The sequence below is a fragment of the Bubalus kerabau genome, chromosome 3 (assembly GCF_029407905.1).
Source record: "Bubalus kerabau isolate K-KA32 ecotype Philippines breed swamp buffalo chromosome 3, PCC_UOA_SB_1v2, whole genome shotgun sequence".
In the NCBI taxonomy this organism is placed as follows: Eukaryota; Metazoa; Chordata; class Mammalia; order Artiodactyla; family Bovidae; genus Bubalus; species Bubalus kerabau.
The window spans coordinates 118,454,343-118,482,087 of NC_073626.1; the positions used below are offsets into that span (position 1 = coordinate 118,454,343).

Here is a 27,745-nt window from a genome sequence, read left to right on the forward strand (position 1 = left end):
TATTTGAGTTCTTCTTTGACTTTTCCACACTCTACACTTCAGAGCACAAGGACAGGGAAAACCAGACCTATGAGTGTGGTTCAAGAAAAAAGAAAAAAAAAAAAGCAGCAGAATTTCTTTTAAAGCAAGACTAACTAAAGGCAGAAGTAGATTAAGAACAGTTTTTACTTTTCTTTCTTATTCCTATGGCATATGCCAAGACTGGATTGCTGAATCATCTACCACATGTGGGACCTAAGTCATCTTTAAAATCAATGTCTTGACAAACATAGATGGAACATGATGTTGCTTATGGCTCTCACATGCTTCAAATGTCCATTTTATGTCCGTTTCATGAACGGATCATTCTTGTGCCTGCTCTAGACTCTAACCAGCATTAGCAGTACTTTTGTTCTCGTTAACAATATTTTTCAAATATTCAGCACAATCCTTGGCCCAGACTAGGTCACTCAATGCATATTTATTGAATAACTAAATAAACGAATGGAGATTATGAGCAGCAAATTAATTTCCAAATTAGTTTTTGCTGGAATTCCGCATACATATTTAGTTGAATTTCTCCCACTCCCAGGATCTTACAGGGTTTCTTTTTACAGAATAAATAAATAATGTAGATGCTTAGTGATTTTTATTTATACATGTATTTTACACACAAATACACACACACAGACTTCATCCCTTTACAAATGAAAGGGCTTCTTCTCAAACCATCCTTCCTTAAATGCTTACCTGAAAATATGTTTTACTTCCTGAAGTTTGAGCGACCAGATTCAGATTTAACATTTTTGTCAGGTATTTTTCATCAGGTACTGTCCAAGGTGGTTTCTCTGATGATGTCTGTCATCTCATACTTTTTTCACAACAACTTCAGAGGCCGACGGTTCTCCTGCATTACAGATGAGAAAAATTAGGTTGCTCTCCCACCCCTGTGCATATCAGTGATTGGTCAACACAGGACCATATTGGAACCCGGGTTTTTCTTGTGATTCTCCACCGGTGCTCCTCGTACTTGCCCCCAGCTGTCTTCCTACAATAAACCAAGGTCAAAAGTAGAGAAAACTTCTCCAAAGCACAATTTCTAAAATGTGTGCTTTTGTGACCAGTTTTTTAATTACCTGGCTGACAAGGCAGTGGCTTTGCATGTAAAGCACATAAAAGGATGAAAGCAGGGCAACCAGGCAGGAGGACAAGACTTTAAGCACAGTGTCCACTGAGTTCCTCCCTCGCCCACCTTCGACCCCATCTCCAATTGTCTTCTGGATGTGGTGAGAATTGGCTCCCTCTGGAATGAACTCCCCGATATGGCTTCTCATTCAGCCTCAGGGGCTGTTGTGCAATAAAATAACAGACAAATCTGCATCCCCTATTCTCCTCCCTCTGCCCACCCACTTTGAGATCCCTCTGCACCTGAGAGGGAAGAACAAAGATGCATGTGGGTCAAAGATGAGCCAGGTGTCAGAGGAGCTGGCTTGTCTGAGAGAATTCTTACGGAGAGGAAAGAAGAGATGTACCACAGTGCCCGCCCACCCCTGTTCCTCTCCTAGATGCAAAGGGGGCGCTTTCCACAAAGAGCCTAAGGGAAATTGTCAAACAAGCCAGGGGCTTAGGGACCATCAGCTTTGCTCAGTGTGTCTCGGGTTCCTGTGACCCAGCCCAGCTGCTCGTTTCTTTTTCTTTATTTGGAGAGGAAAGCTGTCAGCTGACATTGGAAGGTATTTGTTCTCATTAGCTGGGCCTGCCAGGGTGTGATTATTTGCAACCCAAGTGCTGAGGGCAGGATGCGATGATGAAGGCAGGGGCCCATTTCCAGGGATCATCTTGTGAGACTATTAGAGGTTGCAGGCACAAGCTCCGAACAGTTGTTCTGTGCATGCATCTGAGAAGCCTAGCTGTTAAAAGTCCTCTAACAAAACCCAAGAAACTATCCTTATAGACAGTACCAAGGAAAGCATTTGTATCACTTGCCTGCTTTTCTGCAAAGAACCTGTGAGCCCTTCCAGGTAATAGAACCCCATGTCAGTAGGTAAAGAAATAATGCATTTGTGTATCTTTGTTCAATTTTTGGGTAGAGCAAACAATTGTCCAAAATATATGCCAAAAGTAACTGTATCAGAAATAGAGTCTGTAAGCCTATAGGGCAAACATACTTGGATTGCAAAGATATAACATATTTACTCCTGCAGGCTTTTACAGATAAGATACTTGTTTATGACTCCTGTTAAATCATGTAGAGAGCTATTTTATGTGACCACCATTCCACAGACTGGTTTAAGTGAGGGGCCAGTTCTGAGGAAGAAAAGAAAATATTGATATTAGGCAGTTTTATGAGAATGTAAATCAAATCCAAAGGTTGCTATACAAAAGAATTAAATTATTTATGGTATAAATTAAGTTTGGTACATTGCTTCTGACTTAAGCAGCATGAATAGTTCTTCTGTTTTTTGTGTGTTTTTTTAATTTGCAAGAATAAAATAGATGGTATGTAGTTTGACTTTAAATTCTCATGAATTTGAATGAACATTTAAAAACTGAAAGGTTTTCAAGATTATGCTATTGGTCAATTTGTGTGGGCTGAGTAACATTTGTCACCATTGTGATCGTGTATAAATAAAGTGATAAAAGAAAAAGAAACAGCACAAGTTACAGAAAATGACTTATTTTAGTCTACAGTAATTCTTAGCTATCTTCTTTAACTTGGACTGGACTAAAAGAAATACCTAATAATACTTTTTCTTCAAAACTATAGTTAGTTTCAGTAAAAAGCCTTTCTTTTAAACTTAATGTCAGCAATGTAAATTTGAAAAGGATTCTGATAGGAAAAGAATTCCCTCTTGTACATATCAATTATATAGGTAATCTGATTTTAGTCATTTACTACTTGCAGTGCAAATGTCTGCTAACCACAAATAGATGACAGCCTCTATTATAATTTTCAGTGAGGCTTACTGGTAGCCAGCTGTCATTAAGGATATGCTATTTTGTCAATATTGAGTCAAGAAGCAAATTCCATGAAAACATTTTTACCGTAATCTATTCCAGTATACTAAAAAGAGAAATGAGCATACACAATTTAGTATCAACAAAAATTTAATTTGTTATCAAGAGAAAGAGAAGATAGAAGTGTGATCTTTAGTCTTTGGTTGAATATGAGAATTAGCAAGATGATTACAAGTTTATCACACTTATAACTGTGTTCTTGCCTACCTCTTACCAGCTATGTTCCTTTTGAAACCCAAGAAACACATCCCAGTCATAGATACTGTGCAAATTTATATTGGATAAGTGAAGGAAGAAATGAATGAACAGAAATATTTAGGATATTTAAATAGCCTGACTTGGTCTTTAATGTTGTCAGTTTCTATTATTACACTAAATGTTTACCATATTTGTATGTACTGACTAAAAAATTCCATATAATTCACCTATCTACCATAATTTTATCAATAGTAGCCATATGGGTATATAACTTTAAGATTGTGGTGAAGTTTAATAAGTGACTCTATGTGAAGTGTTTTTGAAATCTGCAGGTGAAAAAGAAATCTTAGTATAAATACATGTAGAAAGATGAATAGTTTTCAGAGAAAATGCCAGATCCTTGAAATATTAGAAATGTGTTACTGATTTTTCACATGGCCTTTAACTGGAATTGTGCCACATGCTCACTCCTAAGCCAGTCACTGAAAGGGAATGAAATTACCAACACCAATTCACCATTCACCTCCTAGGGCCAAGAGGGGTCCAGCTTTTCCTACTGTCCCAAACTGCCCGATACCTGAAGAAAATTAGGGTTCTAGTAATAAGTGACAATTTTATTTAGTTGTATATTAGAAGAAACTCAACATAACAGTGGATATTTTATTTCTATCTCATATGCAAGTTCAGAAATAGAAAGTGCAGCTCCATACATCATCAGGACAAGGCTCATTCTATTTTTCTACACCCAAGTACTTAATATGTGACTTTCATTTTCAAGATGGCTGCTGAAGCTCCAGCCATCACTTTCATATCCCAGGTAGGAAAATAAAGAATAAGGATGGGCCCTCTTTTTTTTAGGAGACTGCCTATCCATCAGTCCAAGAAAATGGACTGCCTGGAACTCATTGGGCCAGAATTTTGTCACACAGTGACAAGGGAGGTTGGGAAATGCATTTGTGTGTATCCAGGCAAAAAAATCAGGGGATAAAGGGGAAAATAAAGAATAGAGTAAGCAACTTTCAGACTCTCTTATAGGTAGTAATGACAGAGGATATTATAAACAAAGATGTGGAGGAGGAAAGCAAAGCCTATATAGGAATGAAGGAGTTGCCCCTATTCTGCACTTTCCACCTACCTCTATTGCAAGTAATTCCAGGCATTGAAACAGTCACACAGCAAAAGAATGGGAAGGAGAGGCAAAGGGCATTGTAAATCAGCAGTGTAAAACTGTGTACAGATAATTAGGATCATGTTTTGCACTATATCATTTTTTAGCCTTCTTAAAGTACTTTACATATGAAAGGATATTATTTTTCCAAATATGGAAATGTGAGAGTCAAGGTGTGAATGATCTTTCCAGCCTAACCATCTTAATTAGCAACAAGGTCACCTTTGGAAAATGCAAAATATTACCTAGAAGGATAGGCTTATTATGAAAAGAATCAAATCCTGTAGAAGTAGAGGAAAGAGCCAGATGAGGAGCTCATTAGCCTTGGGAAACTTATTGGTAAATTAGAGTCTGTGTGTATAGGGTCTCATTATTATAATCAGCAACTCTTTTCTTTATTTTTTAAAGGTAGCCAACCAGGTTGTGCAAGCCCTGCTCACTCAAAAGGTAGGTCACTTTCTGGCTTTATCATTTTCATAGTACTTACGTGAATAGATTGGAACTCACATTGTCAGACTAAAGGAAACTATGATTGATAGCTGCAATACTTTTTCATTTATTCAGTTAGGTTAAAATTGTATGTGTTTTAGATGGCATATGAACATCAATGACCAATAGATTCATAAAATTTAAACTCTTGGGAAAGTAATAGAAAGCTTTTTGAAGATGAAAGATTTCCATGGGCCTACCTAGATGAGTAGCAAACCTATCATTTTTATTTAGTAAATGTAAACGTTAAATAAGTTGATGGATTCCTCTGGCCTCTATAAAATGAATAGCCTCTGATGGACAGCATTAACAGAGGCCTAAAATTCAGCAAGAGATCTTTGAAGTTAGGAAGGTTATTTAACTTCTCTGGACCTTAATTCCTCTTCTGTAAAATAGAGATAGCAGTGTCCACCTCCCAGAACTGCTATGGTCACTCTATGAAAAGGAAGAGCTGTTCCCACAGAAACAGCTTTGTGGTAAAGATAAAGCAAATGTTGGTGCTAAATACTTGAAAGTTGCTGAGAGTAGATAGTAAGCCTTCTCTCCACAATTTTTTTTTTTTAAGAGAGTTAACTATATGTAATGATGGATGTGTTAATTATTTTGCTCTTGGTAATCATTCTACCATGTAATGTATATCAAATTATCACATCTTACACTTTAAGTATATACAATTACATATGTGAATTTCTCCTCAATAAAGTTAGGGGAAAAACAATTGTTAGTCTCTGAGCATGAAATTTTTATACCTTCTCCTTTGTTGTCATCTTATTCTGCCTTCAGATCATGTTATTGGGGCAGAATGGGTAAATGCAGGTAGTTTGCCCAAACTTAGCTAGTTTGGTGAATTTTATTGAACATTTCGCATCTCTTTCCATGATCTATCTGAGAGGCTGAATTCTAGTTCCTTCTTATTTTGTTTATTCTGAGTTACTGCTATATGAGATAGAGATATCCTCTTAAAAGAAAATGTGGGAACATGTGACTTGTTCAGGCAGATGTGACTTAGGAGAGTAAAATCACTTATGGCATTTAAATTTTTTTAGTTGAGAACAATTTTAGGGTTTGGCTACTTCTCATGAATGTACTTAAATAATTATTTTAAATGCATGCTATAAAGGCATTGTGATAACAGTTTTGCTAGACTTTCTCCCCCGACTACTTCTGTCAAAATATCATGCTTCCTGGTACAAATAATTTTAACTGGTTCAGATTTTACATTAACATTACATGAAGAGAGAGATTTGAGCACATTTATTAGGTTAGAGGTAGATTCAATTGTGAATAACAAAAATCCAAAATAATGGTGGCTTAAATCAGGTAACATAAAATTAAATCAGTTGTTTACTCCTCAGATCTAAATCTGCAGGTGGGGAGTACATAGCCAGCATGATGTCTTTGCTGCATAAAGTTTGTAGGGTCACTGGCATCATGGTTTCTATCTTGTTATTCTGTGGGATGTGGCCTCCATTTCCACAGTTACCTCATGGTCCAAAATGGCTGCTCTACCTCCAGTCATCACATTAATATTTTAGCCATCAGGAGGAACTGAAAGCCAAAGAAAAGGAAGAGGGTAAAAGACACACACCGGCTATCTTTTAAGAGAGCCTTCTAAAAGTTTACATACCTCCCTGTTTACAAACCTTAATTATGCAACCACACCCAAGGAAGCCAGTGATGGAGCCTTTCTTCTGGGTATGTGCCCAGTTGAAAAGTGATTGTCACCTGGTTGCAGAAGGGGAGAAACGTATGTTGAAGGACAAATCATGATTTCTGTCACAGCATATTTGAATACTTTTTCTCTTTCAAAGGCTTTAATTTCTCAGTTGCTTTTCCTCCTGTTCCTCCTCACTTAATTACAGATGTAAGGAATGCCAGGGAGCACTGTGCAGCTCTGCGTGTAACTGTTGAAAGACTTCTCATGCCTGTCTTTTTTAATGGTGCTTTAGAAAAGAGACAAGAAAACCATCTGGCACAATATATAGGAAAATGGGACCTTTCAGGTCAGCCACAAAAAAGTCGCTACACAAATTCAAGTAATAACTAGTAAACAGATAAATCTACCTTGGTACAGTTAAGCAGTAAGACACAAAAAGATGTGCTGCTGTGAGATAGCATACCTCAGGGACGCTGTGAGCAGGAAAAGATGCCAGAGCTTTCAGAGAGTCCAGAAGAATCATGTTCTGCAGAAACGTGCGCCTCCCAGTTTTTATAGAGATTGTAAAATTGTTACAAAAAGACTAAAATTTCTTTTTAATTAAGAGCACAATATGGGAAATAAGATGTACTCCAAAAGCAGATGAGAAACCAAAGAGTGATGTAGCTGATACAGAGTGAAAAACAGAAATCTTGAGTGAATTATCTAAGTCACACACACACATACACACACACACACACACACACACACACAAATCCTTGAGGTGAAATTATAGTCATAACCATACAGTTATGGAATATATCATTTGTTGTGACACAAAGGCAAATCTCCCATGACTTCTGTTCCTCCCTCAGCAACCAAAAAACTATTTTGCTGGCATACTGTGCATTGGCCCTGATAAGTATCTTGAAGTCAGAGTATATTTCCTTTCTAAGTACTGATAGGAAAAAAAAATTATTTCTATAAATTTAGCAGTTTCTGTTAAATGTATTGATACATATCATGTCCTGGTAAAGTAATTCAGTTTATCTCAAAAATCTACAGGTTTTCTTAAGAGAGCTGACTGTTCCTCCTTTAGATCAATAATGTTAAAGTGACAATATTTAACACAGCTCAATTCCAATTATGGCTCCAAATCATAGGTACAAGCCTGTAAGTGCAATCAGTAATCTGAGCCAAACTCATATTTTTGTCTGAAATATATTTTGTCTTCATTAAGACAATTACACACACTGAAAATTTAACTCTTCTATGTTCTTTTTTTAATTTTTTATTTTTTGCCACTAACACAAAGTTGGAAGAAAGGCATTTTTCCCTCTAGTTATTTTACAGTATATCAACAACCTCAGTCTTATCTTCATGTTCTTTAAAATAACCAAATATTCATGGTATGTTTTAAATTTTCCAATAAGAATTAAGACTCTTACATGGTGAAATCTAGCAACACAGCCATCCAGATAGAAGCAGAACACAATTTTGTAGCTTTAATCTAAACGAACTCCCAACTTCTATGTATTTCCCTTGTAGAAAGAGCAGTTGGGCCATCTGGGTCCACTTTTTTGGCAATGATGTGTGTAGGATCTGGTTTCCTTAGAGTCTGTTTATATTTACTGCGCACTTACAAGGAATCAGACTCCACGTCTAGCACTTTAAATGCACAAAATCATTTGGTTTTCACCACAGTCTTGTGAGTAGGACGATGAAGATAATTTCCCCATGGTTCCAGTTGCTACAAGTAGCAAAGCCCACATGTTAACCTGGGGTTATTGCATTCATACTCCATGCCTTTATCCTTTGCACCATTCAGCCTCCACAATCCCTTTCAGTCACTTAATGTTTTCTCCACTGTAGTTCAGCAAGCAGGGAAACACTGTGAAATTCAACAGATGGGTTGAAATCCAATCATTAGTCACATACGATTGCAAGAAATAAAGGGGCAATGTCACAGGTGGATTTCTTAAGACTTTTGGAAGCATTGCCAGCCCTTGCTAGCAAGGACATCCAGGATCTAACTTGCTTGGAGTCAAAAATGACTGTGAAATTGGAGCTCTTTCCAAATCAAGCTTTCTCAGAATCAGTCTTATTTTTGGATGATAGAATTTCCCAACTGCCAGGGACCTTAGTGAACGTTTAATCTTGAGCTTGTCAACGAGTTTTGATAATAGGCTCAATTTACTGTAATTACATAAACTGTTTAGCCATCACTCAGATTAAAAATGTTTTAATCCTAATGCCTTTTGGATGAAGGCTTCCAGTATTCAGTTTGCCACAAGACTCAGCACTTCCCATTGATTAGAACTGGCCTGATGCAGTGATACAATTATGTTACCTGTCTCACTGCTTTAAGTGTTTGATGTTGAGGTCCTTGGTTGGTCTGAGATGTGAACAATCTTTTACAGCAATGGCTTTTTTTTTAACTGAAGTATTAGCATTCTTAGAAGAGATAGGGATATGAGTGACAGACACTGAAAAGGATTGTGACAAGGAGAGGCTGGTGGATCTGGTGTCCAGTAAGTCTCAGGGAAGGATTGAGGTGGCGGCCCTTGACAAGCCATCTCATAAAGCAGCTGAGGCATCCCTTGTCTTGAAAGCCTGATTTTGTGCACTAACTCCATTTACAGGTGAGGAAACTTGAGGCATAACCAGAGTAAGTAACTTCCTCAAGACTGTGTGGGTAATAAGGACCAGAGTCCAGGGCCCTTAACTCTCAATCCAGTGTATTCCCATAATACATACTACCTCTGAAATAGTTATACCAGTATAGTAGCATTTTACATGATAAAATAAAATTTCAATAGTTTTGAACAATAATCTAGTGGTAATATCAGTATACATCAAGCTTCTAAGCAACCAACATTTTCCTAACTTTCCTTTAGCCTGGAGCTGGTAATGGTTTTGCTCTAAGTGCATAAAGTAACCATACTCCATAGCTACTACATAGCAGTGAATCCAGAATCTCGTTCAACCCCAAGCACAGAGGAAACTTGTTAGAAGTGCTGTGTGTGGGTCCTCCAGGGAAGTTGTGGCTTGGGATCATTAAGGTACACAGGAGCCTTTTAGACCAGTATACCACATTGCTCAGTATATTTTCCCCACATATCCAGCTGTAATATCTTTGTTTTCAGTTGAGAGTGGCATGCAGATTACGAATAAAACCAGCTATTTCCTTGAACCCAAAGACCACTGTACTTGCTTACATGAGATGGAATGTAGTCAAATCTTTGGCATTGTTTACTTCTTGATAAGAATTATACAACACATTCCCTTTTTTTTTTTTTTTTTTGCTTCAATAGACACAACCCTATATTTTATTTTTAGTGAGGTCCTCCTCTTGAGACCTGAGAGGTACTAGGGAGTCAGAGAAATAGAAGAGAAAAAGTTGTGCGTGAGGGCAGATGGTCCAGCCCTTATGAGGAGCCATGATCTCAGAGGCTGGCATCTAAACAGAAAAATTCTTTAGTTTCTAATGCCTTTCCTGGGAGGCATAGTGTAGTTCCTGTCTCTGTAACCGACAGAGTCAGCATTAATGGTCCTTTCACCCAGCCTCAAAATGTCCTACATGCGTTTATGGCAGTGGGTTCTCACTGTGAGCCCAGAGGAAGAAAAGACGGCCAGCTGACACTCTCTGCCCAGGTCTCACTGTAGTCATCAGAAAAATTATTGTTTTTCTCTCTCTCTTTCTATCTTTCCAGTCTGGTTGACTTATGTGTGTGCGCATGGGTACCCACATGGTTTTGATTACAGTTTCTTGGAGTGAGAGCTGTCTGGCATCATTTACCATCCACAGCTTGAGTGAAGAAAGGAAGAATGGTAGAACAACACAGAATATTCTTTAATATCTACAAACTTTCTCTGCAGCTCATGTCTATTGGTCAGTGATGATAAGACCTGCATCACATTCCTAAAGCCCTTTGTTTTCCCCTCTTCTGTGTACTGATCTAGATAAGCCAAGAGTGATAAATGGTTCTCAAGGTCAATAAATTGTGTTCCTGCTAATGAACTTTTACTGCCTTAAGTAATAGTAATGGCCATGGAAATTTGGGCACTGGTACAAAAACTCGTTATAGAATATATTGATTTTTTTCCCTTCTTTTTTTTTTTTTTAAACTCATCTGAAGAGATCTTTTCAAGTTATTTTCAGTTTTGCTGCTAAAAACAGTTGCTGGTATTCCTTACAAGTCTCCTTTCTCCTTGCAAATCCACACTCATATGCTTCTGTCTCCACCCCTCCCCCTGCAAGTGAGAATGATTGTGTTTTCCCACCCAGTAGGTACTATTAATATTTATTTACCTCACAGTCAAGTTTTATTAATTGCTTAATTAGCAGTAGTGAAAACAATTAGTGTTTGGGAGCAGGGAGTGTTATATACATGCTAAGAGCAAAAATTAGCATAAGTGAAACACAGAGGTTGAATTCTAAATAAAGACAACAAATCTAGCCTTTTAATTTGAGCAGTGCCTAGGCCTCCAAAAGAGCCTCTGCCAAGTGGCATGCATGTTTACGGGTGCTCACACCCACTGCCCCTAATTTATAGCCACTGCCTTCCTAGAGCTTATACCTGGGTGCTTTGCTCTGACATGACGTTCCTTTGCTCTGCTCTTCATTAGTAGGCAGCAATCAGTTGAAAACATCCTAAGCATAGGCTTCCTATTTACCTAAAAAGGTGAGGGGAGTATAAGCTGCGCATTGAGCTATTATGCCGTGCCCTGTCTCTTTGCCTTCTGTAAATGGATTGGATAAGCCTGGAAATGATGATGGACCTCAGGTAAAGCCTTGGAAGATGCTAATAGATCTCTCTCTAGCTGCACACTCAGGTTGCACATGGTTATGTATGGCACACACCTACTAACCTCTGTGACTCTGGGGAGCAGAGCTGTGGACTGGCACTTTATCTTGCTTGCAGAGCCTTAAGTAAGATCTTAGTTGCCCAACCTGCAGTTGCCCCACATCAGAATATGTAGATGGATAAACTAGTAGTATATCCCACCATCACTAGAGAGTAAAAGAATTCACCATAATCTTCCCCTTTAACAACATAATCACACAAGTTTACTAAGCTCCTGCTACTCTGTGGGGTACTGTACTAGATGATGCAAGAAAAGTGTCAGATAGTATGCTCATGCTGGTGTTTCTGTATCTTCTTACGCTTTTTGAGGAACATGTTACCTAATCGACAACATTAAGTCCAAAGCATGAAAGAAAATCAACACAAAGCAGTCTGTGACATTAACTAAATGTCACAGAAGAAGCATTGAGGGCTTACTGGAGTTCAGAAAAGGGAGCAGATAAAAGTGGAGGATGCCAGATTAAAGCATCAGGAAGGAGACAGAATTTGAGCTGGGTGTCACTTGGACTGGAAGAATGAGGAGGTGGATGAGAAGCCAGAGGGAGGTGAGGCAGGAAGGATGGTGTCAGAATGCATGGCACTTTCGAGAACAAGCAGAGCCTTGTTCTTCACATGCTAAGAGCAGAAGCCTGTAAAAAAAAAATCATGAAATAGTGTAAGATAAAGTTTGAAATACGGAAAAGGGTCAGCTTTTGAAGAACCTTGCCTTGGGGCTTTATTCTACCTGGTCTTTCTTGAACCTCTTCAGAGGATGTAGACATGTCAGTACAAGTATCTTTATTGTAAGTTTGTTTGGAAAGAAGCTCCATGGGATTCCAGAGAATCCTAAAGCTCCGTTTTCTCAGCTCCCCTCATGAAAGCTGGGGGAGAGTTCTCGGTGATGTTTTAACTATTATTCAGAAGAGCTGCTCTAAGGGGATGCCGAGGTATGGTTCTTCCACTCCTTCCCCAGCACTAAGACCAGAACACCCCCAAACGATATGAAAATCCACTAGTGTAGAGGATGGGAAAGTTCCAAGCGGCCTTGTAAGCCTTCACTTCACAGTTGCTTCCCTCCATCTAAATGCATCACTGATTCGATTAGCAACCGCATTGAGAGTTTCAGCTCGTTTCCACAAATGACAGCGAAGGGCTCCGTCAAAAGTGATAGTTTCTTTAGTTCATCAAATCTCTATTCACTGCAAAAACAGCACTGTCCTTGTGGCTTGTGCTTGATGATTGCTTTTATGAAGACAGTGAAAGGCCAATATAGGTGGAAGCTTAAATTGACTTTATACCGCTGAGATTTACCATCTTTAAAAATAGCATGCTAGATTAATGCATTTCTGATTTCAAGGTGCTGTTTTGTTGTTGTTGTTGTTGTTGTTTTTATTGGCTTTCCTGAACTTAATAATTCTATCACACAATGGGCTGTGGAAGAAAACATTATGTGTGATTTATTTCTGGGGGTTTGAAGGCTAAAAATAGTATTTTTTACTAATGTGTTTGAAATAGCCGATGAAATATGGTTATAATATGCAAAGCTATCTTTCAATTATAGACTTTTTTTTTCCTTTCAATGTGTTTTTTGCAGGATCTCAGGGAGGAATGTGTAAAGTTGAAAACAAGAGTGTTTGATTTGGAACAACAGAATCGAACGCTAAGCATCCTTTTCCAACAGCGAGTCAGACCAACTTCTGATCTCCTCCTCCAGGTATGTGTTTTTGTGGAAAACAGTCTTCGCTACTGAAATGCTATTGACAAGAAGTGACTTAAGTTCAAAAGTTACCACTGTCTTCATGGGCAAGACATACTGCCTCAGAATATCCATTTTCTCCCCACTCAAGGGGTGTCATTAAAATTTGAACATCTCTTAAATTTCTGACTCATAAAGGAATGCATCAACAAACAATAAACAGGTAAAAGGAAACAATCAGAGGTATCATCTGGTTAACTCAGTGAAACTGGGAAATGGAGTCAGAAAATAATTGATTGCTTTGGGAACCAGTATTAGTACGTTTGCACTCCATGATGAGCAAGGCAGAGTTTTATGTAATGGCCAAAGAGCATTTCTTTATTTCAAACACTCTGTAATTAAAAAAAACAGCTGAGGTTTGCTGTGCTTTCATATCTCTCTCTAGGCAGCCTGCATCCTCACAAGCTAAGACTTCCTCCACTCTGCCTCAGTATTTTACAGGTTCTCTTTGTCGAAGTGTTCTCACCAAACTCTTTCAGTTGCTTTTATAACAGGCAAAGTCATGGAAAGTCAGACCATTTGAATCATTTTGAAGCTGTCTCTGAGAAAGTGCTATAAAATATATTTGAGTGCAGAAAGACACATGGATTGGCAGAGGGGTCTAGAAAGCTGGTATTTGCCATTGCCTATTTTTAAAAAAAATCCTCTTAATGTGCGTATTTGTCAAACAAGCTCCAATGAGCCTTGCTCAGAGCCCTTTTGAGACCAAGCTGGCATGGAGTATGTGGGGTTTCACAGGGACAGTGTACACTGTGTGAAGGATAAACCCCAGCTGCCTGGCTAAGGGGAAGGAGAAAGAGATATGCTCTAGACTAGCCTGTCTAGTACTGTAGCCACTAGCCAAATGGCACTATTGAAATTTTAAATTTAAGTTTCTATGTCAAACTCCTCAGATTGCAAGTGTTGAAAAGCCACACATGACCAGCAGCTACCATATTAGACAGTGTTTGTATAGAACATTTCTGTCATCTAGAAAGTTCAGCATGTTTCCAGATGGTTGAGACGGTGTTGCTAATTTACCCTCTGAACTTTGACACAAACATCTTGGCCTGACTACTCAGGGAAATAATGAGAAATTGTAGTTCATGTCAGAGAAACAAAGATGTTTGGTAAAGCCTCTCTTCAAAATGTAATCCCCCACACACACACAAATGAAAAGAGCTCTCTGAATTGTAAAATAGATCTCATGTCTTAATTTTCTCTCTGCTTTATCTATTAGTGCTTAATTCATAATTTATGGGTCACAAATTGTGTGGAAAAAAAATCATCTCTCTCTATTCTGTTTCCTGATCCCAGCCACGATAAATGTTGGTCAGAGAGAATCTTGGATCTGTAAAAAGTTGTATCTCATTTGCTCTCTTATAATCAAGATCCAATATTGTAATTACTTCTAACAGCTGTTGCATGTTCATGAGTTTTTCTGTTTTGCCTGTTTTAACTTGAGGCTTTTCTGGAATAACTTTTAAGGATCTCTAGTCCCTGCTTATGAATCACGATGGTTTATTTTCATTAGCTGTCACAAAGTTCTTAAATACACATCCAAATGGCAGAGGATGGTGTTTGTTCTAACAACAGAACTCAGTATTTATTCATTGGGTGTTTTCCGCCAACACACTGCTGCTGCTGCTGCTGCTAAGTCACTTCAGTCGTGTCCGACTCTGTGCAACCCCAGAGATGGCAGCCCACCAGGCTCCCCCATCCCTGGGATTCTCCAGGCAAGAACACTGGAGTGGGTTGCCATTTCCTTCTCCAATGCATAAAAGTGAAAAGTGAAAGTGAAGTCGCTCAGTCATGTCTGACTCTTCGCGACCCCATGGACTGCAGCCTTACCACTATTTCTCCCCAAATGGATCTCTTTTCCAGGAGCCATTCTAATTTAAATGAAATTTGTAAAAGATGAGCTGACAATATTAGTAGTTCTGCAAGGTAGAATAATAAGGGTGATGCCTGCCTTCTAACATGTAAGAACATCATAATCATTGCTGGCTTTTCAGGTGGTCTGTTCCTCATGTGACCTGTGATTTTTGTTTTTTTTTTTTCTTTCTTTCTGATGGCATAAATGCGTATCATGGAGCACGGGCTAAAGTAGAAGCAATTTGAGTTTGTTTTGCACCGCACCCGTGGAAGCGCTGTAATTATTTGTTGATTGAAATAAATGACCCAGATTCATTCTGAAAGCTGGAGAGTTACTTTACATATGCTGAAGAGAGGTTTACATCCCTACCTCTTCTGAATGTTTCCTGTCTGTGTGGATGCTTTGGAACTATGCAACCATGCTGGTCCAGCCCAGTCTGTTGGAGGGCATGGCTGGTGAGTGCAGCAAATCCATCAGTATGCCTAGTCCTGAGTATGATAGATGTTTTAGGTTCTGCCCATGGACTACAGGTTCAGTACAATTTTTCATCCTATCTTAAAAAACTGCATTAATTGTCATCTGCTGAATACAGCCTAATGATTCTGTATAATCTAAGTAGCTACCTAAAGAGAGATACAGAAAGAAGATTGTTGAACACATTGTGAGTTTAGTAGATACATTGTAAGTAGTGGAAAAGAAAATAATTTATAAAAATAGTTAATTCTTTGTCCCTCAAAAATAGAGAATGAGAGGGTTACCTGGATATTACTTAGCATATTCTGATATAGGAGGAGTAAAAAGGGTTAGTTCTAAGGGCTAATTGTCAGATTCTCGGAAACTTACAAAGAGAACCAGGTTGGTGATGGGAAAGAAAAGAAGCCTAACCTGAAATTTAAATCTTAAGAATGGCCATAAACTTCTCTGATGGTCCCAGTTTACAGTAAAGCATCTCTCGGACTATGGACAGTAATAAATCAGATTAAGAAGTTCCTTTATATTAAAAGAATTTTTTTAATTCTGATGAATTAAGAAACTGGTATAGCAAATAAAGTCCAAAAGTAACATTCTTAATGGAATTGGAGTCTCTAACTTTATTCAAACTTACTGGTCAGATTAAATAATGCTCACCTTTGCCACTTACAAATCATATTAAATAACACTCTCAATTTATTGAACTAGCAGAGAGCTCTCTACCAAGAATACTTACTTCTCTGACCAGTTGAGTTATGAATGAGTTATGTTTGTAACTCATTCTCACATGACTATCATTTGTCTTGGTAATTATGTGATTTTAAGTACATTATAAACCAATGAAATGTGGTGCAAAAAGAACTGTTTCTATAAAACAAAGTTGAATGCTTCAAAAGCATGTAAAGGCATATCTCTAAAAGAGTGGGATCAAATAATATTTGTGTCTAATGCAAAAACAAAAAAAATTGTGGGAGAAGGGGAGTTATATTAAATGTAGAGGCATGCTGCATGCAAGTTGTTTCTCAAGTGATTTTAAGTTCTTGTTCCACTGTTAAGAAAAACAAAACCTAGCATGTGTTTGATGCCAAAAAAGACATTGGAAGATCTAATAATAGGATCCCTGGAAAAGCAGCAGCCTTGGCCCTATTAAAAAAAAGAATGTTATTTAACAAGCACATAATGCTTACGATGTCAAATACTGTTCTCCAACCTTTACAGTGTTCATCAGTGTACTCTCCATTGTAGTCCTGTGAGGTAGGAACTGTGTCTGTACCCATTTTACAGATGGGGACACTTAGGCACAAAGAGCCTCTGTCACCCAGCGGTAACTGACAGAGTAGAGATTTAAGTCCATGGTCTGGGTCCAGGTACTCCCTTTCACTTCCCATCTGTGCTCCCTTTGCATGGAACACAGATGGACATGAGGATCATTTTCTGATGCTGTACTCTGACATTTCGATTAACCAGCCCACTTGTGATCAAATCAGATCAAAGGGCTTCTGCAGTGTAATCACAGTAAGGAGCCTACCATATTTACACATTTCTGAAAGCCTCTTGCTTCGTGGCATTCACAACTTTCCCCTCTCTTGTGTATTCTGCCCTGTCTTCTTTTGGACACCTGTGTTATCGTTATATTGATAGGACATCATTCTCAAATTTTCTGCCTAACACAGTTTTCTTTTTTTTCTTTTCCTTTTTATCTGATATTTCAAAGGGTCCTATACTCATATCTCTGGATGAAAATAGAAAGCAAAGAATGTTGTAGTGTAGATTATTCTCACAAACAGTTGAGAATCTGACAATTTAGAACCACAGTGTAAAAATATGCTGTCACTTCTGAGAGTATTGACTTCTTTTTGCTAGTGTTTTGTTTTATATTATTATTTCAGATGAGATGAGACAATTTTATTTTATTTTTTTAAATTTTATTTTATTTTTAAACTTTACATAATTGTATTAGTTTTGCCAAATATCAAAATGAATCCGCCACAAGTATACATGTGTTCCCCATCCTGAACCCTCCTCCCTCCTCCCTCCCCATTCCATCCCTCTCGGTCATCCCAATGCACCAGCCCCAAGCATCCAGTATCGTGCATTGAACCTGGACTGGCAACTCGTTTCATACATGATATTTTACATGTTTCAATGCCATTCTCCCAAATCTTCCCACCCTCTCCCTCTCCCACAGATTCCATAAGACTGTTCTATACATCAGTGTCTCTTTTGCTGTCTCGTACACAGGGTTATTGTTACCATCTTTCTAAATTCCATATATATGCGTTAGTATACTGTATTGGTGTTTTTCTTTCTGGCTTACTTCACTCTGTATAATAGGCTCCAGTTTCATCCACCTCATTAGAACTGATTCAACTGTATTCTTTTTAATGGCTGAGTAATACTCCATTGTGTATATGTACCACTGCTTTCTTATCCATTCATCTGCTGATGGACATCTAGGTTGCTTCCATGTCCTGGCTATTATAAACAGTGCTGCGATGAACATTGGGGTACACATATCTCTTTCCCTTCTGGTTTCCTCAGTGTGTATGCCCAGCAGTGGGGTTGCTGGATCATAAGGCAGTTCTATTTCCAGTTTCTTAAGGAATCTCCACACTGTTCTCCATAGTGGCTGTACTAGTTTGCATTCCCACCAACAGTGTAAGAGGGTTCCCTTTTCTCCACATCCTCTCCAGCATTTATTACTTGTAGACTTTTGGATCGCAGCCATTCTGACTGGTGTGAAATGGTACCTCATAGTGGTTTTGATTTGCATTTCTCTGATAATGAGTGATGTTGAGCATCTTTTCATGTGTTTGTTAGCCATCTGTATGTCTTCTTTGGAGAAATGTCTATTTAGTTCTTTGGCCCATTTTTTGATTGGGTCATTTATTTTTCTGGAGTTGAGCTGTAGGAGTTGCTTGTATATTCTCGAGATTAGTTGTTTGTCAGTTGCTTCATTTGCTATTATCTTCTCCCATTCTGAAGGCTGTCTTTTCACCTTGCTAATAGTTTCCTTTGATGTGCAGAAGCTTTTAAGGTTAATTAGGTCCCATTTGTTTATTTTTGCTTTTATTTCCAATATTCTGGGAGGTGGGTCATAGAGGATCCTGCTGTGATGTATGTCAGAGAGTGTTTTGCCTGTGTTCTCCTGTAGGAGTTTTATAGTTTCTGGTCTTACGTTTAGATCTTTAATCCATTTTGAGTTTATTTTTGTGTATGGTGTAAGAAAGTGTTCTAGTTTCATTCTTTTACAAGTGGTTGACCAGATTTCCCAGCACCACTTGTTAAAGAGATTGTCTTTAATCCATTGTATATTCTTGCCTCCTTTGTCAAAGATAAGGTGTCCATATGTGCATGGATTAATCTCTGGGCTTTCTATTTTGTTCCATTGATCTATATTTCTGTCTTTGTGCCAGTACCATACTGTCTTGATAACTGTGGCTTTGTAGTAGAGCCTGAAGTCAGGTAGGTTGATTCCTCCAGTTCCATTCTTCTTTCTCAAGATCGCTTTGGCTATTTGAGGTTTTTTGTATTTCCATACAAATTGTGAAATTATTTGTTCTAGCTCTGTGAAGAATACTGTTGGTAGCTTGATAGGGATTGCATTGAATCTATAGATTGCTTTGGGTAGTATACTCATTTTTACTATATTGATTCTTCCAATCCATGAACATGGTATATTTCTCCATCCGTTAGTGTCCTCTTTGATTTCTTTCACCAGTGTTTTATAGTTTTCTATATATAGGTCTTTAGTTTCTTTTGGTAGATATATTCCTAAGTATTTTATTCTTTCCGTTGCAATGGTGAATGGAATTGTTTCCTTAATTTCTCTGTTTTCTCATTATTAGTGTATAGGAATGCAAGTGATTTCTGTGTGTTGATTTTATATCCTGCAACTTTACTATAGTCATTGATTAGTTCTAGTAATTTTCTGGTGGAGTCTTTAGGGTTTTCTATGTAGAGGATCATGTCATCTGCAAACAGTGAGAGCTTTACTTCTTCTTTTCCAATTTGGATTCCTTTTATTTCTTTCTCTGCTCTGATTGCTGTGGCCAAAACTTCCAAAACTATGTTGAATAGTAATGGTGAAAGTGGGCACCCTTGTCTTGTTCCTGACTTTAGAGGAAATGCTTTCAATTTTTCACCATTGAGGATAATGTTTGCTGTGGGTTTGTCATATATAGCTTTGATTATGTTGAGGTATGTTCCTTCTATTCCTGCTTTCTGGAGAGATTTTATCATAAATAGATGTTGAATTTTGTCAAAGGCTTTCTCTGCATCTATTGAGATAATCATATGGTTTTTATTTTTCAATTTGTTAATGTGGTATATTACATTGATTGATTTGCGGATATTGAAGAATCCTTGCATCCCTGGGATAAAGCCCACTTGGTCATGGTGTATGATCTTTTTAATGTGTTGTTGGATTCTGATTGCTAGAATTTTGTTAAGGATTTTTGCATCTATGTTCATCAGTGATATTGGCCTGTAGTTTTCTTTTTTTGTGGGATCTTTGTCAGGTTTTGGTATTAGGGTGATGGTGGCCTCATAGAATGAGTTTGGAAGTTTACCATCCTCTGCAATTTTCTGGAAGAGTTAAAGCAGGATAGGTGTTAGCTCTTCTCTAAATTTGTGGTAGAATTCAGCTGTGAAGCCGTCTGGACCTGGGCTTTTGTTTGCTGGAAGATTTTTGATTACAGTTTCAATTTCCGTGCTTGTGATGAGTCTGTTAAGATTTTCTATTTCTTCCTAGTCGAGTTTTGGGAAGTTGTACTTTTCTAAGAATTTGTCCATTTGTTCCATGTTGTCCATTTTATTGGCATATAATTGTTGATAGTACTCTCTTATGATCCTTTGTATTTCTGTGTTGTCTGTTGTGATCTCTCCATTTTCATTTCTAATTTTATTGATTTGATTTTTCTCCCTTTGTTTCTTGATGAGTCTGGCTAATGGTTTGTCAGTTTTATTTATCCTTTCAAAAAACCAGCTTTTGGTTTTGTTGATTTTTGCTATGATCTCTTTTGTTTCTTTTGCATTTATTTCTGCTCTAAGTTTTAAGATTTCTTTCCTTCTACTAACCCTGGGGTTCTTCATTTCTTCCTTTTCTAGTTGCTTTAGGTGTAGAGTTAGGTTATTTATTTGACTTTTTTCTTGTTTCTTGAGGTGTGCCTGTGTTGCTATGAACTTTCCCCTTAGGACTGCTTTTACCGTGTCCCACAGGTTTTGGGTTGTTGTGTTTTCATTTTCATTCGTTTCTATGCAAATTTTGATTTCTTTTTTGATTTCTTCTGTGATTTGTTGGTTATTCAGCAGCGTGTTGTTCAGCCTCCATATGTTGGAATTTTTAATAGTTTTTCTCTTGTAATTGAGATCTAATCTTACTGCATTGTGGTCAGAAAAGATGCTTGGAATGATTTCTATTTTTTTGAATTTACCAAGGCTAGCTTTATGGCCCAGGATGTGATCTATCCTGGAGAAGGTTCCATGTGGGCTTGAGAAAAAGGTGAAATTCATTGTTTTGGGGTGAAATGTCCTATAGATATCAATTAGGTCTAACTGGTCTATTGTATCATTTAAAGTTTGTGTTTCCTTGTTAATTTTCTGTTTAGTTGATCTATCCATAGGTGTGAGTGGGGTATTAAAGTCTCCCACTATTATTGTGTTATTGTTAATTTCTCCTTTCATACTTGTTAGCATTTGTCTTACATACTGCGGTGCTCCCGTGTTGGGTGCATGTATATTTATAATTGTTATATCTTCTTCTTGGATTGATCCTTTGATCATTATATAGTGACCAACTTTGTCTCTTTTCACAGTCTTTGTTTTAAAGTCTATTTTATCTGATATGAGTATTGCTACTCCTGCTTTCTTTTGGTCCCTATTTGCATGGAAAATCTTTTTCCAACCCTTCACTTTCAGTCTGTATGTGTCCCCTGTTTTGAGGTGGGTCTCTTGTAGACAACATATGTAGGGGTCTTGTTTTTGTATCCATTCAGCCAGTCTTTGTCGTTTGGTTGGGGCATTCAACCCATTTACGTTTAAGGTAATTACTGATAAGTATGATCCCGTTGCCATTTACTTTATTGTTTTGGGCTCGAATTTATACACCGTTTTTGTGTTTCCTGTCTAGAGAATATCCTTTAGTATTTGTTGGAGAGCTGGTTTGGTGGTGCAGAATTCTCTCAGCTTTTGCTTGTCTGAAAAGCTTTTGATTTCTCCTTCATACTTGAATGAGATCCTTGCTGGGTACAATAATCTGGGCTGTAGGTTATTTTCTTTCATCACTTTAAGTATGTCTTGCCATTCCCTCCTGGCTTGAAGAGTTTCTATTGAAAGATCAGCTGTTATCCTTATGGGTATTCCCTTGTGTGTTATTTGTCGTTTTTCCCTTGCTGCTTTTAATATTTGTTCTTTGTGTTTGATCTTTGTTAATTTGATTAATATGTGTCTTGGGGTGTTTCGCCTTGGGTTTATCCTGTTTGGGACTCTCTGGGTTTCTTGGACTTGGGTGATTATTTCCTTCCCCATTTTAGGGAAGTTTTCAACTATTATCTCCTCAAGTATTTTCTCATGGTCTTTCTTTTTGTCTTCTTCTTCTGGGACCCCTATGATTCGAATGTTGTAGCGTTTAATATTGCCCTGGAGGTCTCTGAGATTGTCCTCATTTCTTTTAATTCGTTTTTCTTTTATCCTCTCTGATTCATTTATTTCTACCATTCTATCTTCTAATTCACTAATCCTATCTTCTGCCTCTGTTATTCTACTATTTGTTGCCTCCAGAGTGTTTTTAATTTCACTTATTGCATTATTCATTATATATTGACTGTTTTTTATTTCTTCTAAGTCCTTGTTAAACCTTTCTTGCATCTTCTCAATCCTTGCCTCCAGGCTATTTATCTGTGATTCCATTTTAATTTCAAGATTTTGGATCAATTTCACTATCATTATTCGGAATTCTTTATCAGGTAGATTCCCTATCTCTTCCTCTTTTGTTTGGTTTGGTGGGCATTTATCCTGTTCCTTTATCTGCTGGGTATTCCTCTGTCTCTTCATCTTGTTTAAATTGCTGAGTTTAGGGTGTCCTTTCTGTATTCTGGCAGTTTGTGGAGTTCTCTTTATTGTGGCGTTTCGTCACTGTGTGTGGGTTTGTGCAGGTGGCTTGTCAAGGTTTCCTGGTTAGGGAAGCTTGTGTCGATGTTCTGGTGGATGGAGCTGTATTTCTTCTCTCTGGAGTGTAATGAAATGTCCAGTAATGAGTTATGAGATGTCTATGGTTTTGGGGTGACTTTGGGCAGCCTGTATCTTGAAGCTCAGGGCTGTGTTCCTTTGTTGCTGGAGAATTTGCTTGGTATGTCTTGCCCTGGAACTTGTTGGCCCTTGTGTGGTGCTTGGTTTCAGTGTCGGTATGGAGGCGTTTGATGAGCTCCTGTCAATTAATGTTCCTTGGAGTCAGGAGTTCCCTGGAGTCAGGGTTTGGACTTAAGCCTCCTACTTCCAGTTATCAGTCTTATTTTTACAGTAGTTTCAAAACTTCTCCTTCTATACACCACCATTGATAAAACATCTACGTTAAAGATGAAAAGTTTCTCTACTGTAAGGGTCACTCAGAGAGGTTCACAGCGTTACATGGAGAAGAGAAGAGGGAAGAGGGAGTTAGAGGTGACCCAAATGAGATGAGGTGGAATCAATAGTGGAGAGAGTGGGCTAGCCAGCAGTCACTTCCTTATGTGCACTCCACAACTGGACCGCTCAGAGATGTTCACGGAGTTATACAGAGAAGAGAAGAAGGAGGCAGGAGACAGAGGTGGCCAGAAGGATAAAAGGGGGAAATGAAAAGGAGGGAGACAGATCCAGCCAGTAATCAGTTCCCTAAGTGTTCTCCACCGTCTGGAACACATAGAAATTCACAGAGTTGGGTAGAGTAGAGAGGGGTTAGGGAGGAGATACAGGCGACCTGATGGAGAAAACGGAGAGTCCAAAGGGAGAGAGAGCAGTCAAGCCAGTAATCTCGTTCCCTAGTGAAAAATGGGTCCTGAAGATTGGGTTCTTAAAGGTACAAAATTGGTAACAAATACATAAAAGCAAAAATTAAAAATCTCGAGTAGAGTTTGGAATTTCAAAAATGCGATGTTAATGAAAAGAAGAAGGAAAAGAAAGACAGAAAAAACGAACAAAGAAAAACAAACAAGGTCATGAAAATTATAAAGAAACTACAGGTACAAAATTGATAACTAATACCAAAAAGCAAAAATTAAAAATCTAGAGTAGAGTTTGGAATTTCAAAAATACAATGTTAAAAAAGAAAAAAAGAAGAAGAAAAATAAAGAGAGAAAACAAACAAACCAACAAAAACAATGGAGATAAGACAATTTTAAAATTCTTCTTGTGCTTCTGATGTATTTTTCCTTCCCTGAATTTATTTTCAGAGTGTAAATCTCTCCAAGAGTCTTATTTGACACTGCACAACACACTCACCTCTCCACCTGTCCTTAAGCAATGAACCCTGCTTTCTGAGAACCAGTCTAATTCCCCTGCCATTCATGGGCCTTCCAGAGTCATGGTGGTCCTCAATGAACTTCTCTGCTGGAGCTTCCATAGTATTAGTAATCTATACCACTGTGTAAGCAGTTCATTCACTGTCCTGTATACAGTTATAGAATCCTAGTCTCTCATGGTACTGATGGTGGAGGTCACACAGTGGAGCCCCCATAACTCGGGATGTCACGTTAACTTTTATTTCACCTAAATAGAAATCTCCTTGAGGGTAGTAGCTATGCTGAATGTAGCATTTTACCCACCCACAATATCATTCATAATATGTATTCAGTGTATGCTTTGATGGCTTAACCTTAATTCAGTATATTTCAATGAAATTTAATTTTGTGTATGTTGGGAGTGGTGTTTCTTTTTGTTTGTTTTTTTGTATGCAACAATCTAATTGCCTTTATTCTTCTAGTTTAATTGAGGTATAACTGACATATAACATTGTATATGTTTAAGGTACACAGTATAATGATTTGATATATGTATATATTGCAAAACTGACATTACAATAAATCTAATTAACATCTGTTAGTATGTACAGATTTTTTTTTTTTGTAATGACGGCTTTTATGATTTCCTAGTGGATTTCAAATATGCAGTATGGTATTATTAACTATGGTCACCATGCAGTACATTACATCTCCAGAACCTATTGACCTTAATAACTGGAAGTTGGTACCTTTTTATCCCCTTTATCAGTTTCCCCAACTCCCCATCCCCCACCAATCTGTTCTCTCAATGAGTTAGTTTTTTTTTAATTCTACATATAAGTGAGATCATGCAATTTTTACTGTCTGTCCAAATTATTTCATTTAGTATAATGTCCTCCCTGTCCATCCATACTGTCATAAATGGCAAGATTTCATAATTTTTATGGCTGAATAGTGTTCTATCATCTATATATATATAAATTTATAAATATATCTCTAAAAATATATAAATATATCTTATGAATTGAAAATATACATACCATATATATCACATTTTCTCTATCCATTTATCCATCTGTGAAGACAGGTTTGGGCTCTTTGGCTGTTTCCCCATTTTGGCTCTTATAAATAATGCTGAAGTTAACATGATATACAGATAATCGCTTCTTTGGTATAGTCATTTCATTTCTCTTGAGTGTATGCTTTAACTGGAATGGTTAGATTATATTGTAGTTCTGTTTGTAATTATTTGAATCATATCCATACTGTTCTCCATTGTAGCTATACCAATTTGTATTCCTACTAACAGTGTACAGGGTTATTTTTTCTCCACAACCTTAACAGCACTGTTATCTCTTATTTTTTGATAATGCATTCTAACGGGAAAAGTGATAACCCATATGATTTTGATTTGCATTTAACTAATGATTAGTGATGTTGAGCACCTTTCCATGTACCTGTTGGTTCTTTGAATATTTTCTTTGAAAAAAGACATATCCTTTGCCCACTTTTTAATTGGCTTTGATATTTTGCTTTTGAGTTATACAAGTTCCTTTTTTGCTTTAGATACTAACCCCTTACCAGATATGTGACTTGCAAATATTTACTTCCATTCTGTACTTTGTCTCTTTATTTTGTTGATGGTTTCCTTGCAGTGCAGAAGCTCTTTAGTTTGACACAGTGCCACTTATTTATTTTTGATTTTGTTGCTTAAACTTTAGGTGTCATGTCCAAGAAATCATTGCCAAGACCAATGTCCAGGAGGTTTTTTTGTTTTTTTTTTCTGTATGATTTATTCTAGGAATTTTGTAGTTTCAGGTCTTATATTTAAGTCATTAATCCATTTGAGTTAATTTTTATGAATGATATAAGATAGGGGTTTAGTTTAATTCTTTTAAATGTGAATATCCAGTTTTCCCATCACCATTCATTGAAGAGCTTGTCATTTCTCCACTGAGCGCTTTTGGCTCCCATGTCAGATATTAGTGACTGTATCATACACGGATTTATTTCAGGATTCTTGATTCTATACCATTGTCTGTGTGTCTGTTTTTATGCCAGTACCATACTGTTTTGATTTCTATTGCTTTATAATGTAATTTAAAATCAGAAAGTGTTATTCTTCTACCTCTGTTCTTCTTTATCAGGACTCCTTTGCCAATTAAGCATCTTTTGTGATTCCAAACAAATTTTAGGATTTGTTTTCTATTTCTTAAAAAAAAAATGCCACTGGAATCTTGATAAGGGCTGCATTGAATCAATATATGACTTAAGTAGTATGGACATTTTAATGATATTAATTTCTCTAATCTATGAACTCAAGAAAGCTTTCCACTAATTTGTGTCATCTTCAGTTTTTTCATTAGTGTCTTATAGTTTTCATTGTAGAAATATTACATTTCCTTGGTAAGATTTATTCCTAAGTATTTTATTCTTTTCAGTACTATTGTAAATGGGATTTTTTGGCTTATTTTTCAGATAATTAGTTGTTAGTATATTAAAATGCTATTGACTTTCTGTATGTTGATTTTGCATCTATAACTTTATTTAATTCATGATTATATCTAAAAGATTTTTATGCAGTTTTTAGGTTTTATAGATATGGAATACCACTGAGTATGATACTAGCTGTGGGTTTATCATATATGATGTTTTTATGTTGAGTTATATCCATTCTATGTACAAGGTGTTGAGTTTTTTTATCAATGAATGTTGAATTTTATCAAATTCTTTTTCTGCATCTATTGAGATGATCACAGGGTTTTAAAAATTCTGTTATTGGGATATATCACACTTAACAATTTGCATATGTTTAACTATCCTTGCATCCAAGGGATGAATCCCAATTGATTTTGGTGCATGACCTTTTTAATGAGCTGTTGAAATCAGTTTGCTAGTACTTTGTTCAGAATCTTTATATGTATATATATCAGGGATATTGACCTGTAGTTTACTTTTCTTGTAATGTCCTTATCTGGCTTTGGTATCAGGGTGATACTGGCCTCATAAAATGAAATTTGGAGAGTTCCCTCCTCTTTAGTCTTTTGGAGGCATTTGAGAAGATTCGGCACCAGTTCTTCTTAAATCTTTGGTAGAAATTTACCAATGACTATCAGGTCCTAGGCATTTCTTTATTCAGAGGTTTATGTTTACTGAATCAATTGCATTACTCATTCTTCGTCTCTTCAAATTTTTTGTTTCTTCATGGTTCATTCTTGGTAGCTTGGTTGTTTCTAGGAATTTTTCAGTTTATTTTAGTTTGTCCAGTTTGTTTATATATCATTGTTCAAAGTCTCTTATGATCTTTTGCATTTCTAATGTATCAGATGTAATGTCTCCTCTTTTGTTTATGATGTTATTTGCTTGAGTCATCTCTCTTTTTTTCTTAGCTAGCCTAGCTAAGGGTTGATCTGTTTTATTTATCCTTTAAAAAAAAAGCTCTTCGTTGGATGATCTTTATTATTCTTTTGTTAATCTTTTCTATTTTTTTTCTCCTCTAATTTTTATTATGTCCCTCTTCTGCTACTCTTGGGCCTCATTTGTTATTTTTCTAGTTTCTTAAGCTACAAAATTATTTATTTGAGAGCTTTCTTTTGTCTGATGTATGTGCTTATCAGTATAAACTTCCCTCTTAGAATTTCTTTTACTGCATCTCATAATTTTTTATGTCATGTTTCCGTTTTTGTTTCAAGATACTTTTTTCTCTTTTCAGTTCTTTGGTTCATTGGTTGTTCAGAAATGTGTTTTGTTTTGTTTTTATTTTAATTTATGCATTTGTGAGTTCTTTTTATTGTTGTTGTTTGTTTGTTTTTTCCTGTCTTTGGTCTCTAGTTTCATAGCATTGCTTTTGGAAA

At 37.0% G+C, this 27,745-nt stretch overlaps 1 protein-coding gene and 1 long non-coding RNA gene across 32 annotated transcripts in view; one reads left to right on the forward strand and one right to left on the reverse strand.

Annotated features, from left to right (window-relative positions):
- Nucleotides 1-1,365, reverse strand: part of LOC129646519 (uncharacterized) — a 144,244-nt gene extending 142,879 nt beyond the window's left edge. For all 4 annotated transcript variants that reach the window (XR_008711996.1, XR_008711995.1, XR_008711998.1 and 1 more), the window contains exons 1-2: nt 1,232-1,365; nt 730-886 (exon numbers count right to left, since the gene is read on the reverse strand). This is a non-coding gene — a long non-coding RNA (uncharacterized LOC129646519). The remainder of the gene's footprint in view (nt 1-729; nt 887-1,231) is intronic.
- NCKAP5 (NCK associated protein 5) overlaps nt 1-27,745 on the forward strand; it is a 1,093,872-nt gene that overhangs the window by 850,387 nt on the left and 215,740 nt on the right. For 24 of the 28 annotated variants that reach the window (XR_008711991.1, XR_008711992.1, XR_008711990.1 and 21 more), the window contains 2 exons: nt 4,772-4,810; nt 12,930-13,049. Coding sequence is in view for 21 of the 28 variants with exons in the window: in XM_055572827.1 (XP_055428802.1) it covers nt 4,772-4,810; nt 12,930-13,049 (159 nt within the window). In the remaining 7 variants the exon portion in view is untranslated. The other 4 variants (XM_055572849.1, XM_055572847.1, XM_055572848.1 and 1 more) reach the window with 4 other exon arrangements.